Source organism: Scatophagus argus, chromosome 9 (genome assembly GCF_020382885.2).
Source record: "Scatophagus argus isolate fScaArg1 chromosome 9, fScaArg1.pri, whole genome shotgun sequence".
Classification (NCBI taxonomy): Eukaryota; Metazoa; Chordata; class Actinopteri; family Scatophagidae; genus Scatophagus; species Scatophagus argus.
In genome coordinates, this window is record NC_058501.1 from 18,051,649 (window position 1) to 18,067,306 (window position 15,658).

The following is a 15,658-nucleotide window of genomic DNA, read 5'->3' on the forward strand; positions in this document are numbered from 1 at the left end:
AAATAAAGAATATCAAGCCTGTTCAATAAGTGACTTAAAAATCTAAAGTCTTGTGTTGCAGGTACACTGCAGTTTGTTACCTACAGTTAACATCCATGGTGAATGTAGCTTCCTCAGCACTGATTGGGTTACTGACATTACAGGAATATGTTCCACTGTCTGTTCTCTGTAGAGGGTCAATAAACAGCCCTCTGTTCTCGTCATAAAGCATCATGTTGTCTGTCAGGATCAGATCTGAGCCATCCTTCTTCCACCTTCTGTTAAATACAGTGCCAGCAGCCTCACAGGTTAAGTTGACAGACTTCCCCTCAATCGGCAGGTTTGTTGTCGATGTTAAAGAAACACCTGATATTCTCTCTGTTGGGGAAAAGATCACAGATTTTGTGTGAGTCTACAGACTTGTGACTTTTCCCGTGTCGGGTTGATGATGATAACAAATGATGATCAGAGTTTTCACCACAAGTCTGAGCTGTTTTTGTGTCCCCCAAACTCCTCACAGCAATATGTGACTCTTCAGTTGCTAAACGCTCCACTATGTTCACCACCCACACATGTAGGGATGTTTTCGATGAGTGTTTTCTCATCAGAACAAAAATGTTTTATGTTTTTACTTCACTTAGTTTTATGTATCGTTTTTCAGATTATTTTTAAAATAATCATGTTAAAGCACTCCGCTACTCATACTTTGCCAGTACAATTCAAATTTACCCATTACAGAGACAACTGACAGCAGAGACGTTTCATATCTCAGAGTTTTCTGGTTAAAGCCCTGACAGCTGTAGTTTCCACTCTGACTCATCTGAATGTTTGTCAGTCTGAGCTCTGCTCCAGTATCAGTCAGCTGGTCTCCATTCAGAAACCAGTAAAACATGGCAGCAGGTCTGGAGTCAGCTGAACAGGACAGGATGATGTTTGATCCTACTGCATAGTGTTCATGTGGTGGAGATGTCAAAGTAATATTTTCTGGGCCATCTGAATGCAGGGGAGACAACAACAGCAAATAAACAATGAAAAAAAGACTTTCTAAATAACACTGACTGTACAATGATACAGCTGACATTTAAGAACAAAAACCCAAATGAAAAACAAGTCAGAGTCACTACTGACTAAGTTGTGGTAATAATCTAAACTCTCTCAGGTATTTGCTTGAAGATGCTGAGCACAAGCAGGTCAGTAACTCACAGCTGATGGAGAGGTTTACTTCATTGCTGCTGCCATCACTGACAGGATTGGACACGCGACACCTGAATGGTCCCTGGTCATAGCGGGTCACATTGACTATAGTGAGGGTGGAGCCTCCATCAGTGAGCTGAACTCTGTCACTTTCTGTCACCTCAGAGCTGCTGTTCATCCAGAGGAAAGAGAGGGAGGATCCAGAGGAGGAGCAGGTCAGTGTGACGGAGCTGTTGAACTCCACCAGGTCTGTGCTGCTGGCAGCTAACATTACATTGGAGACTGGCTCTGTGGGTGGAAAACAACATGGTGGGATACTTGGTAACACACAGCACAGACACAGCAGAGGAAACACTGCACTGCATTTGCATGAGAATGCTGTGTTACAGTTAAGGAAATGTGTTATCAGAATCACAATAAGGACCACAAAGAGCATTAATGAATGGTTCATTATTGTTAAGTAATGTTTACACAGTATATCATGCACAATAATTTACAATTTGGGCTAAAAGTTAAAGCATGTCAACAAAAAGGAACCAACAAATAAAAATGTACTAATATCACTTCAAACCTTCATAAAGTTTAATGCTTATTATTGTATTACTTAACTGTTAAAAAGAAATGTTGATTACTGCATTAACTAAAGTTGATAACATCTTTATAAACTACTAGATAATGTCTAATTGACATCTTTTATCATGAACATTCAAATGAATTCTACATCACCAGTCAACTGTTAGTTCATTCAAATCCTAAGTAATCTTAATTAATGTATGATTATTGTGAAGCATTAGCTCTAAATACTGATGGGTGCACAGACTCAACTGAGTTCCACCACTTCAGACCACAAAAAGTGGAAAAAGCTCGGAAAAAATGTGAAAAAAAAACCAACACAAAAATATGTCATGTGAAATAACCAGAGGTAACATAAATTAATTATTATTATTATTATTACATTATTTAATAACATAATTTGAATATATCTGACAGCACTGAAAGAGTGAAAACATGTGAAACATTTGCTCACCATAAACTCTCAGTGTGGTGGCTCCATTCTTTGCTATTTCTCCCTGTTGTACAATGGAAACGCTGTATCCTCCAGTGTCATTTAAATTCACATTCCTGAGCTCCAGAGATCCAGAAGAAGGGAAGAAGGTGACCCTGCCTTCATACTCTGGTTCCGGGATGGTTACACCACTATAAGTGATTATTTTCTTATTCTGATCAAAGTTCCACGTGACTGTTAGAAGTGGGTTTTCCGATGGAGTCAGTGTTGGGGTGAACGTCACATTCTCTCCAACAGCTGCATTCAGAGGAACATCTGACAACACACCAGCTCCTGTGGTTAAACCTGAGAGACACAGTCACAGGTCTGAGAGGACTTTATGAGGACACACGATGATGTGCTTAATTCACACTTTGACATAAAGTCAGAACTGAAACCTGACTGACTGAAGCTGATTGTTTTTTCTAGACTCGTGTCTTTTTGAGTGTACATATACAGTACAGGCTGTGCTTCTATTTGTATTGCAGTCTCGATATACTGTTGTTTGTTTTTAAAAGTGCTAACAGAGATCAGCCTTTGTTATCTTGTCTGAATTAGTAATAAACTTCATTTCATGTTGAAAGTAGTCAATTATCTATCAAAGATTTTTGTTATGTGTCTGCATTTACTAATTTTCATTGTCTAATAAGAGACATAGGTACAGGGTACATAGGTACATCTCCCAGAGCAAAATAAGGAAGAGATGCAACAGCTGAGTGAATAAACGCGTTTCTATCTGCTGTATTAAGTTTAAAGAGCTCACGTGAGACGACTCCCAGGATGATGAAGTGAATCACAGCCGTTTCCATTTCATTCAGAGCTTCATCAAGTTTGACCAGAGACAATTATGTATACTGAGATCACACTGATGCTGATCTCAGTATATGAAGGGAGTACGAGGAAGTTGGTTACTCTGTGATAGGAAGTTTCCCATCGTCGTGCCTGTGAATGGTTTATATAACGATGTTCAAGGTCCACCTTGTTGATGATTAACAACTCAAAGAGCAAATTTAACAACAATAATTAGATTTTAAGTTCCTCTTGTGAAGGAGTTACATTTTTATGAAGGTCACATAAGAGTGAGTGTTGGAGTATGAGTAAACATTGAGGGGTTTATTCACAGTAGTTTAGTATTTTGAAGTTACAGGTTACAATATGGAAACTGGTAGCAGGTATTTCCTGTTGTATCAGGCAACCTTTGATCCCCTCAGGTTCCGTCATTCAAAGATTATAAAGTCATATAAATATACCTAATTTTGTTGGTGTTTTTAACAAAAGGTGCTCTGACTGATGACCACCCGTCGTTATTGGCTGATTTTCATTCAGAATCATTTCATGGATGTATAAAAGTTAATCAGAAACGAGACGGTTTCTCTATGCATCACTGAAACACCTTAACAGACTGGAGTGCATCTTCTCATATACTTAATATGGTCACTAACACACAGCAGGACTCAGAGTTCAGCAGTCAACAGTGATAATGTCCTGAAGCACTTCAGCTGAGGACACTTTGGAGTTAAAAGTTTGTTAAGTTTGAAGTTACAGACGCTTCACATCAGAGTACATTTGACCAAACTTGTGTCAGAGATGAAAGTAAGCAGATACAAGCAGTGACCAAGTGGTGGAGTAGTGACTTCAGGACACAAAGACATCAGTACCAAGACTGAGACAAAATTCTGTGTCCTGTTTGCTTTTTGTTTATTTCTTTGATGGATTCCCATAAAACTCAGACGCCCAGAGAGTGAATCCTGATGACTTTAATGATCAACTGACTTTTCCCCTCCAAGTGCCACCAGTGGATCAAACTTCTCACTTGTACTCTGAAATATTGCAAGATCTATTTGATGTGGTTTTGTCAAACATAATCTTAAATACAGATAAACATCACAAACAAAAATCAAACAAATTAAAACCAAATAATAAGTTGACTCTATGAAAATAAACCAGAAGTTTGTTTATTTATGAGGTCGCACTTTAATTAACATAAAATATTAATTTATACATTTATCGATGGTTATTAGCTTTATTAATTTTACAAATTTCTCCTTTAATTGGCTTTTGTCTTCTGGACAATATTACAAATGTATCATGTATGATCTTGGACTCTTATGGCCTCAGCACTCCATCAAATACCATCTGACACATGAAAATGTTGGGATTAATAGCATTTTGATTGACACTCGCTGTCCCTGCCTGTTAAACATTCTGCTTTTGTTCATAGAATATGATGTTAATTTAACTAAATTCAGCGACCAACTAGGTTTGGTTAGAACAAACTAATGGATGAACACTGACTAAGCTTCTTTTTCTACATGCATACTAAAGGTTAATTACATACACTTGCATCCTTTAATGTATGAATTTGTGCTAAAACCTTTTGAACCAGTATGAGCTGTTGTCTCTGGGGTTACTAATACCACAGGAATATTCCCTGTTTCATCATAAGTCAATATGCCAATACAACCCCGGTTATGCCAACAGGGGGCAACGTCTTGCAGCTTTGGTTTGCAGCTTGCAGCTTCACCGGGTTTAGAAGAAGAAGAAGAATCAGCTTTATTGACAGTATATATATTTTTTACATACACACACTGAATTCGTCTTCTGCATTTGACCCATCCTTAGTTGAACACACACATGCAACACCCGGCAAATTACATGCAGTGAAACACACACAGGAGCAGTGGGCAACAAGTGCCCAGGGAGCATATTGGGGGGTTAAGTGCCTTGCTCAAGAGCACATCAGCTAATGGAGGGGGGGGGAACATTTTCCACATTAATCACTCCACCACACCCAAATTTTTCCTGCCCGTCCGGTGGGGGAATCAAACCGGTGACCCTCCGATCACAAGCCGCTTCTCCAACCTCTAGGCCACAGCTGTCCCACCTTGTTATGCAGACAGTTTGTAACAACACGTAGGCAGCTTTGCCCTCACGAAGTCATATCACCAGAGCTTACATGCATGAGAACAGTCAAGGCTTGACTGGTGACCTTCCCTCATCTGTTAAGATCTCACTGAGATATCAATGGAGATTTTACCTTTGCTTTGTATTCTTTCTGTGGCTTTTACGGGTAAGGAATACATTTTTACGTCTTTTTCTGCTGCCCTTGTTTAAAATACATTTTCTGTCAGCCACTGAGCTGTCGAAATGCTTTGAAATGCTGAGAGTTCAGTTAAGGCCAAGGAGCAAAACTTGTGCTTTTGTTCCTCGAGTCATAGAGGACCACCTGTAACTAAGGAAAGAAACTTATGTTTCTTTAACCGCCAATATTATTGAAACCAAGAGTTCATTTAAGTTTACTCCCATTGTGTGCGGGTTAGGATTAATCAGGTTAATCAGATATTGACAGTAGACACTAGGTTTGTCAGAGGGCCATATCAAGAAGTGACTGTAACTGTACCTACCTGCCCTACACACTTTGTTTGAGGCTAACTATATGCTTTACTAAACAAAAAGGTTTTAAATCTGGTCTTAAAGGTGGAGGTGGTGTCTGCCTGTTGAACCCAGATTGGCAGCTGGTTCCACAGTAAGGGTGCCTGATAGCTAAAGGCTCGTCCTCCCATTCTACTTGTATGAATTCTGGGAACTGCAAGTAAACCTGTGCTCTGTGATCTGAGTGTTCTGTTGGGAATATATGGGACTATGAGATCCTGCAGGTATGGTGGGCCTAGTCCATTTAGGGCCTTATATGTAAGTAGGAGAATTTTAAAGTCTATTCTGAATTTTACCGGAAGCCAGTGAAGAGGAGCTAAGATGGGGGAGATATGATCCCTTTTGCTGAGTCCAGTCAAAACGCTAGCTGCTGCATTCTGGATCAGCTGCAGGCTATTAATGGAGTAATTTGGACATCCTGATAATAATGAGTTGCAGTAGTCCAGCCTAGAAGTAACAAAAGCATGGATGAGTTTTTCAGCATCACTCTGAGAGAGGATGCTCCAAATCTTAGGAATATAACGGAGGTGAAAGAAGGAGGTCTTAGAGATCTGTTTAATATGATGGATAAACGACATGTTCTGGACAAAAGTAAAAGTAAAAAAAATGTAAACATTTTACAATATTACAAGAATAACTTTTAATGATCAGATCATCTACTCACCTCTGCTTGTAGAGTTTCTGTCTAACTTCAGCAACACTTCACATCTAAAATCCATCCATCCATCCATTTTCTATACCGCTTATCCGTCAGGGTCGCGGGGGAGCTGGAGCCTATCCCAGCTGACTACGGGCGAGAAGCGGGGTACACCCTGGACTGGTCGCCAGTCAATCGCAGGGCCAACACACAAAGACAAACAACAACACACTCTCACTATCACACATAGGGGCAATTTAGAGTAGCCAATTAACCTAATGTGCATGTTTTTGGTATTGTGGGAGGAAGCCAGAGAACCCGGAGAAAACCCACGCAGGCACAGGGAGAACATGCAAACTCCACATAGAAGGGCCCAGACCGGGATTCGAACCTGGAACCCTCTTGCTATGAGGCGACAGTGCTAACCACTGCACCACCGTGCCGCCCTAAATCTAAAATCTTATCATCAAATTATATGGACATGATTTTTGGAAAATGCATTTTGGAAAATGTCAGATCATAAAGATGACATTTAACCTGAGCTAAAAAAGATCTTTTTGTGTCTTGAACTGCTGCTCATTTCCTGTAGTCTCAGAAAGAAAGAGCTATTGAATAATTTTTGGGCAGTAACTTGGACAAAGCATTACAGCTGTCATAAGACCAAATGTATATATAATACATCCATATTATATTTAAGTCTGATGGCTAACTCTGACTTGTCCACAAAGTAAATAGTAAATAATAACAGAACATACCTGCATATACAGCTTTATTACTAAACAACCAAATATTTTGCATTTACAATGCTGAGGCTGGACACAGTGGGAGAAGAGAAAATTAAAAGCAAGCCTTATATATACACTGAATTATTACACAAAGTACACAAATATGTATAAAACAATAAGAGTCATTTGATTGCTTCAAATATCTTAAATGAGAAATGAATGCAAACTCATCCATCACTGTTAGAGTGCTTATGTTAACAATACACTATATGGACAAAAGTATTCAGTCACACCTTTTTATGCTTCAGCATACCAACACAGTTTGGACAACGCTATGCCTCCAACCCTGCAGCAACAGGGTAACTGCTGTGGATGTTTTACCAGTCTGTGGTTGCCAGTGTCCTCTTTTGCTCTGTGGTGTGCTGAGGAGGCAGCACATCTAAGAAGGACACATCCAGACTGGATAAACTGATCAGGCTGGGGTCTGTGGTCGGCATGAAGCTGGACTCTCTGTGGACGGTGACAGAGAGGGGGACACTGGACAAACTGCGGGATATTATGAACAATGCTAGCCACCCCCTGCAGAGCGCCATTAGCAACCAGAGGAGCCTGTTCGGTGAAAGACGGCTCCTTCCCAAGTGTAGGACCAACAGACTTAAGAACTCCTTTGTCCACAATGCCATCAGGCTTTACAACTCCCCACTTGGGGGGAGGAGGAGGAAATAGGGTACAGAGGACAGAAGGGAAGGAATAAAAGCCACACCCTGTGCAACAATTTATTAGCCTTATACAGTTGTTTATATTTCCATATACAGTTCTCTATATTTATTTTATTTTACATTTTATTTATCTCTGTTTTCCATATTTAGCTAAGAATTTTTATTATACCTGATTGCAAATAGTTGTTGTTTGTGGCCGTTTGCAAACTGCCCTGTGTGCTGCATCCTTACTTTATAAGCTGCTGGAAATTCCTCCCTGAGGAAGTCATCCCAAAGGGATCAATAAAGTGAAGTCTAGGTCTAATAGCCCAGGGAGGCCCCCCTTTCTCCTCCCCAGCACAGCTGTGGATCAGTGCACAGATGAGCATAAATGCAACTGTTGCTCTGCACCAGATGAGCAATAAGAAACTTGTTTGCTTATGCACTGACCATAAACGTGAACAAGGCAGTAATACGTTACGGCTGCTACATCTGTCATCTTTCTGCCTCCAAGGGGTCAAAAAGTCAACTAACACTTTGAGAAACATTCATAATTCTGCTTCTGTTGAGTTTCACTGGACGTCCACAACCTAAAGGCTGAAGGAAAAATGGTATCAGTTCTAAAAATCTTGAGGTCCTTAGGGCTAAGTATTTTTATTTTCTGATTGTCTGCGTGACAAAAATAAATGATTAAAGTATAAAGTCGCTGTTTGAGTGGTCAGTAACTGAAAGTAAACCAAGATGAATAATCATCATGCGTCTCCTTCTTTTCTAAAGATCAAAATCACAAAGTTCAAAACTTACCATAACTGGACAGACTGAGTTTAAACGTTCTCATATACAGCTGAAGTCTCCTCATACACGTTCTCCTCTGCTTCAAGGCAACGAATACATAAATAATTAAAAAATATAATTATGTTATTTTCATTCATTACATCCAAGCCTTCATGTGTTCAACGGAATTGTTATATAATCTAGTTTATTAATTATCCTACACTATATGGTCACAGTTATGATCAGATCAGCACTAACCTTTGTTGGATTGTTGAGGTTGTTTTTTGTTGATTCTAAACATTAAAAACAAAGCATTGTTCAGATGAGATCATGCAATCAGACGCTACTCAAACCAGCAGCCTGTTTGTTACATTTAAAATAACTGCAACTGATTCTGCTTTTCTAGTTCTTAAAGCTACAATCCACTTACTTTTTCTTATAAATGTAGTATCCTCCAACACCAGCTGCTCCAAAAACGAGTAAACATCCAATTACTATGCCAGCAATGCAACCACCTGAGCAGCCTGATGTTGTGACTGGGATGACAGAAACAATAAAGAGCAGAAGAAGATGATTTTTACATCACTGAGGAACTCTTTGATCATACCTGTGGATACAAAGCATATAATAATCTGCCCCTTTAGGTGTCTTCACAGCTGGCCAGTTCTGTTCTGTTCCATTGTGGGTAATGTAGGTGTCAGCTTTTAACAAAGTAGATATCTCAGCATGAAGAACTGTGAGGCTTAATTTTACTCTTTTAAAGGACAATTCAGTTCAAGTTTTTTAAGATTAAAACAAATCCAACACATTTAGTTGTTGGAAATGACTTTATGAGAAAAAGCTTGAAGAAGCAGGTGTATAATATTGTGGGCTGCAATATTCAAGACCATCAACAACATGTGAAATCAACACCATCTTGTTACCTGTTACAGATAATATGTGCAGCACCGATGACGTTCTCTCAGTTATTTTATTTGTGACTTGACAGGTGTATTCGCCGCTGTCAGAAAACTCTGTTGTGTTTTTAGTGAACACAGCAGAGTTGTGTATCTCCGTCCCATTCAGCATCCAGGTGTAACTAGCAGATGGGTTGGACTCAGCAGAGCAGGTTAAATTTATGGCCTGTCCAACATGTACCTCACTTGGACCTGTGATTTGAACATTGTCTGGTCCATCTGAAAAACAGATAAAGTCCTTACAGCAGTGTAAGTAATAAAGAATATCAAGCCTGTTCAATAAGTGACTTAAAAATCTAAAGTGTTGTGTTGCAGGTACACTGCAGTTTGTTACCTACAGTTAACATCCATGGTGAATGTAGCTTCCTCAGCGCTGACTGGGTTACTGACGTTACAGGAATATGTTCCACTGTCTGTTCTCTGTAGAGGGTCAATAAACAGCCCTCTGTTCTCGTCATAAAGCATCATGTTGTCTGCCAGGATCAGATCTGAGCCATCCTTCTTCCACCTTCTGTTAAATACAGTGCCAGCAGCCTCACAGGTTAAGTTGACAGACTTCTTCTCAATCGGCAGGTTTGTTGTCGATGTCAAAGAAACACCTGATATTCTCTCTGTTGGGCAAAAGATCACAGATTTTGTGTGAGTCTACAGACTTGTGACTTTTCCCGTGTCGGGTTGATGATGAGAACAAATGATGATCAGAGTTTTCACCACAAGTCTGAGCTGTTTTTGTGTCCCCCAAACTCCTCACAGCAATATGTGACTCTTCAGTTGCTAAACGCTCCACTATGTTCACCACCCACACATGTATGGATGTTTTTGATGAGTGTTTTCTCATCAGAACAAAGATGTTTAATGTTTTTACTTCACTTAGTTTTATGTATTGTTTTTCAGATTTTTTTAAAATAATCATGTTAAAGTACTCTGTTACTCATACTTTGCCAGTACAATTCAAACTCACCCAGTACAGAGACAACTGACAGCAGAGACGTTTCATATCTCAGAGTTTTCTGGTTAAAGGCCTGACAGCTGTAGTTTCCACTCTGACTCATCTGAATGTTTGTCAGTCTGAGCTCTGCTCCAGCATCGGTCAGCTGGTCTCCATTCAGAAACCAGTAAAACATGGCAGCTGGTCTGGAGTCAGCTGAGCAGGACAGGATGATGTTTGATCCGACTGCATAGTGTTCAAGTGGTGGAGATGTTAAAATAATATTTTCTGGGCCATCTGAGCGCAGGGGAGACAACAACAGCAAATAAATAAATAGATAATGAAAAAAGTTGTGGCAATAATCTAAAGTCTCTCGGGTATTTGCATGAAGATGCTGAGCACAAGCAGGTCAGTAACTCACAGCTGATGGAGAGGTTTACTTCATTGCTGCTGCTGTCATTACTGACAGGATTGGACACGAGACACCTGAATGGTCCCTGGTCATAGCGGGTCACACTGACTATAGTGAGGTTGGAGCCTCCATCAGTGAGCTGAACTCCGTCACTTTCTGTCACCTCAGAGCTGCTGTTCAGCCAGAGGAAAGAGAGGGAGGATCCAGAGGAGGAGCAGGTCAGTGTGACGGAGCTGTTGAACTCCACCAGGTCTGTGCTGCTGGCAGCTAACATTACATTGGAGACTGACTCTGTGGGTGGAAAACAACATGGTGGGATACTTGGTAACACACAGCACAGACACAGCAGAGGGAGGACTGCCAGAGGTGTGGAACTCCACCAAGTCTGTGGAGTTTGAAATTGCCACGACATTGGCAACACACACTGTAGGTGAAAAACACAGTGGGTTTACGCTCACCACCTTTCTTGTCTTAGAAAGGGAACATTTTTCCATAGATGTGAGCAAAGTAAAGTGTGGGAATGAATTATTTTAATGCATTTGACTTAGATGAACACATGCAGTCACGAGAATGTGAACTTTACCATGAGACTTGACTGCTAGAAAGTTGATTTGTTGCTCTGACTGTCAACAGATTACAATATTAAATCTGACACAGCACAGATCACAGTCCAGGAGGGATGGACGTAGCTGTCCAACCCACTCTGCAAGTTTAATTATTACATCTTATCCTTCCTGATGTCTGTTTATTGGTGCAAAGCTTCACCAGTGTTGGCTAACCTCACAGGATGATCACGTCTAATAAGCCACAATCACATTCAACAACACAAAAGTCAAACTTACCCAGTACAGTCACAGGTGATGACTGAGACATTTCATATCTGCCAGTTTTCTGGTTAAAGGCCTGACAGCTGTAGTTTCCACTCTGACTCATCTGAATGTTTGTCAGCCTGAGCTCTGCTCCAGTATCAGTCAGCTGGTCTCCATTCAGAAACCAGTAAAACATGGCAGCAGGTCTGGAGTCAGCTGAGCAGGACAGGATGAAGTTTGATCCTACTGCATAGTATTCATGTGGTGGAGATGTCAAAATAATATTTTCTGGGCCATCTGAATGCAGGGAAGACAACAACAGCAAATAAATAAATAAATACGGAAAAAAAGACTTTCTAAACAACACTGACTGTGCAATGATACAGTTGACATTTAAGAACAAAAAATGAAATAAAATAAACATTGTCGCTGTTTTTCACTTTGCTCTCTCAGGTATTTGCATGAAGATGTCCTTCTATGTGGAGTTTGGATGTTCTCCCTGTGCCTGCGTGGGTTTTCTCCGAGTTCTCCGGCTTCCTCCCACAATACCAAAAACATGCACGTTAGGTTAATTGGCTACTTTAAATTGTCCTAAGGTGTGAGTGTGAGAGTGTGTGGTTGTTTGTCTTTGTGTGTTGGCCCTGTGATTGACTGGCGACCAGTCCAGAGTGTACCCCGCTTCTCGCCCGTAGTCAGCTGGGATAGGCTCCAGCTCCCCCGCGACCCTGACGGATAAGCGGTATAGAAAATGGATGGATGGATGGATGTTGGTCAGGTCAGTAACTCACAGCTGATGGAGAGGTTTACTTCATTGCTGCTGCTGTCATCACTGACAGGATTGGACACGAGACACCTGAATGGTCCCTGGTCATAGCGGGTCACATTGACTATAGTGAGGGTGGAGCCTCCATCAGTGAGCTGAACTCTGTCACTTTCTGTCACCTCAGAGCTGCTGTTCAGCCAGAGGAAAGAGAGGGAGGATCCAGAGGAGGAGCAGGTCAGTGTGACGGAGCTGTTGAACTCCACCAGGTCTGTGCTGCTGGCAGCTAACATTACATTGGAGACTGGCTCTGTGGGTGGAAAACAACATGGTGGGATACTTGGTAACACACAGCACAGACACAGCAGAGGAAACACTGCAGCAGCTGGTAATGAATCGCTTGTTTATCGAGGGCTGCTGAGTATTCGTGGCTGCTGCTCTAAAGTTTACACGAGCTCCTGCAGCTACAAAAAGCAACATTTGTTCACATGTTATTTGAGGACAAGGACACACAAACCAAAAGGTTATTAGGGGTCTTCACAAAAGAATTTTCACAACACAGAGAGATTCATGATTTAGTCTTTTTTTAAATCAATTTGCAATATAATGCCACTGATATCAACAGATTTTGAAACTATAAATTTCTTTATCAATGAAAACCCATCCTGAAAAATAATTACACAATGATGTGATCTGAGTATTAAAAGTTATTCTTGTAATATTGTAAAAGCTTTACTGCACCACAGCTGACCAATGACAAATGCTCTTTACGACCCTTAATGTAAACCTTCATAAAGTTTAATGCTTATTATTGTATTACTTAACTGTTAAAAAGTAATGTTGATTACTGCATTAACTAAAGTTACCATCTTTATAAACTACTAGATAATGTTTAATTGATGTCTTTTATCATGAACCTTCAAATTTCTATTAGGATATTTCCATTTCTACATCACTAGTTATCAACTGTTCTTAATCTTAATTAATGTATGATTATTGTGAAGCATTAGAAACACAGAAAACACCCAACTGAGTTCCACCACTTCAGACTACAAAAAAGCCCAGAAATAAAGAAACACACTGGTTATTTCACATGACAAGTCTGTCATGTGAAATAACCAGTGGTAACATAAAATAATAATTATTATTTATTATTATTATTATTATTATTATTACATTATGCAATAACATAATTTGAATATATCTTACAGCACTGAAAGAGTGAAAACGTGAAACATTTGCTCACCATAAACTCTCAGTGTGGTGGCTCCATCCTTTGCTGCTTCTCCCTGTCGTACAATGAAAACGCTGTATTCTCCAGTGTCATTTAAATTCACGTTCCTGAGCTCCAGAGATCCAGAAGAAGGGAAGAAGGTGATCCTGCCTTCATACTCTGGTTCAGTGAGGGTTTCACCATTAAACGTGATTATATTCTTATTCTGATCAAAGTTCCATATGACTGTTAGAAGTGGTTTTCCTGGTGGAGTCAGTGTTGGGGTGAACGTCACCGTCTGTCCAACAGTTGCATTCAGAGGACCATCTGGCAACACACCAGCTCCTGTGGTTAAACCTGAGAGACACGGTCACAGGTCTGAGAGGACTTAATGAAGACACACGATGATGTGCTTAATTCACACTTTGACACAAAGTCAGAACTGAAAGCTGATTGACTGAAACTGATTGTTTTTCTAGACTCGTGTCTTTTTGAGTTTACATATACAGTACAGGCTGAGCTTCTATTTGTAGTGCAGCAGTGGAGATTCCAGCCTTTGTTATCTTGTCTGAATTAGTAATAATCTTACACTATGTATTACATGTTTGGAAAATTTTTTGTAATGCATACTACATATTTTGTTCCTTTTGTCTAACAAGACGCAGGGGTCTGTCCTAATGCCTCGATACACTTATATCAATTAGAAAAACTCATTTCATCTTGTGTGAATTTTCACAAACATTTTACCTCTCAGAGCAAAATAAAGAAGGGATGCAACAGCTGAGTGAATAAACATGTTTCTATCTGCTGTATTAAGTTTAAAGAGCTCACGTGAGACGACTCCCAGGACGATGAAGTGAATCACAGCTGTTTCCATTTCATTCAGAGCCTCATCAAGTTTGACCAATTCAAAAACGAGATCACACTCCTTCACTTTGGCAGTTTGAGCACATCGAATGCTGATTTCAGTATATAAAGGAAGTACAAGGAAGTTGGCTACTTTGGGATGGGGATTTCCCCATCGCAGTACCTTTGAAAGGTTCATCTAATGATCTACAAGGTCGATCTCGTTCATGATTAACGAGGTATTAATCACTAGGTGTATGTAACGGCTTATTGGGAAGGTGTTACATAAGTCAACATGGGAATAAGTGTTGCAGAATGACTAAACATTGAGGGGTTTACTCAGAGTAGTACTACTGGTACTAGCATTCAGCATGCTAACAAACCTTAACAGACTGGATTGTGTCTTCTAGTGTGCTTGACGTTGCTAACAGTCAGCAGGACTCAGCGCTGTACATCAGTGTACATTGGACCAAACTTGTGTAATGAGACTGAAGCACTGACCAATTAGTGGAGTAGTGACTTCAGGACACAACGACCTCAATACAAAGACTGTGACAAAATCCTGTTTGTTTTTTCTTAATTCTGTTTTGGGTTTTTATTTATTTATTTATTTTTCTTTACTGTTTGCGAATAAGATTTTATTTTGTTTTAAATCTATTTCTTTGAATTGAGTTCCCTAAACATTTTAATAGTAAGGAATACAGTGTTGTTTGTCCGGGGCACGTTTTTAGTCCAGATTAAAATATTTCAACTGTTTGATGGATTCCCACGGGAAGGAGAAGACAGAATGAATGAGAGTCATGAGAATGAAACTTAAGGACCTTTATCAGCTATTACTGAAATGTCATGACAACTCACTATTGGGTGGATTGCAATTCAGACTGTCATGTTCAACTCCCAACTTCTCATCATCAGATCAACATTTCCATGTGTCACATACTTTGGTTTATGACCAATGGCATTCCACTCAGCCTGAAATGAGTTACGACACAGTATGCAGACACCAACACAAGGAAGAAGGTGAACCAAGAAACTTTAATAACATAAACTTACTCGAAAAAGGAAACAGATGAAGACAAGAGGCGCCTCGGAGGTCAGGTAATAATTATCCAAACAGTGAAATCTTTCCCAAAAAAAAAAAAAAGAAAGCAGGAAACTCAGAGCAAGCAGCAAACTGAAGGCACAAAACACAGACAAACTGACAAAACACACAAGGAGAGTGCAGGTATGTCAATACAGTTGGATCTGGT

The 15,658-nt window shown here is 40.0% G+C and overlaps 2 protein-coding genes across 25 annotated transcripts in view; one reads left to right on the top strand and one right to left on the bottom strand.

Annotated features, from left to right (window-relative positions):
• The window catches only part of LOC124064157 (hemicentin-1-like), a 35,067-nt gene that overhangs the window by 12,699 nt on the left and 6,710 nt on the right, over positions 1–15,658 (bottom strand). For 13 of the 24 annotated variants that reach the window (XM_046398335.1, XM_046398332.1, XM_046398330.1 and 10 more), the window contains 10 exons: positions 12,378–12,659; positions 11,623–11,886; positions 10,790–11,071; positions 10,402–10,665; positions 9,779–10,051; positions 9,408–9,659; positions 2,201–2,524; positions 1,183–1,461; positions 709–972; positions 85–357 (listed from right to left, as the gene is read on the bottom strand). In XM_046398335.1, coding sequence (XP_046254291.1) covers positions 85–357; positions 709–972; positions 1,183–1,461; positions 2,201–2,524; positions 9,408–9,659; positions 9,779–10,051; positions 10,402–10,665; positions 10,790–11,071; positions 11,623–11,886; positions 12,378–12,659 — 2,757 coding nt within the window. Of the gene's footprint in view, positions 1–84; positions 358–708; positions 973–1,182; positions 1,462–2,200; positions 2,525–9,407; positions 9,660–9,778; positions 10,052–10,401; positions 10,666–10,789; positions 11,072–11,622; positions 11,887–12,377; positions 12,660–13,595; positions 13,920–14,393; positions 14,629–15,658 lie in introns of those variants that run through there. The other 11 variants (XM_046398343.1, XM_046398350.1, XM_046398346.1 and 8 more) reach the window with 11 other exon arrangements.
• Positions 5,146–15,658, top strand: part of LOC124064160 (carcinoembryonic antigen-related cell adhesion molecule 5-like) — a 31,548-nt gene continuing 21,035 nt past the window's right edge. The window contains exon 1 of the mRNA XM_046398352.1: positions 5,146–5,288. Within this exon, the coding sequence (XP_046254308.1) occupies positions 5,243–5,288 (46 nt within the window). The 5' untranslated portion in view covers positions 5,146–5,242. The remainder of the gene's footprint in view (positions 5,289–15,658) is intronic.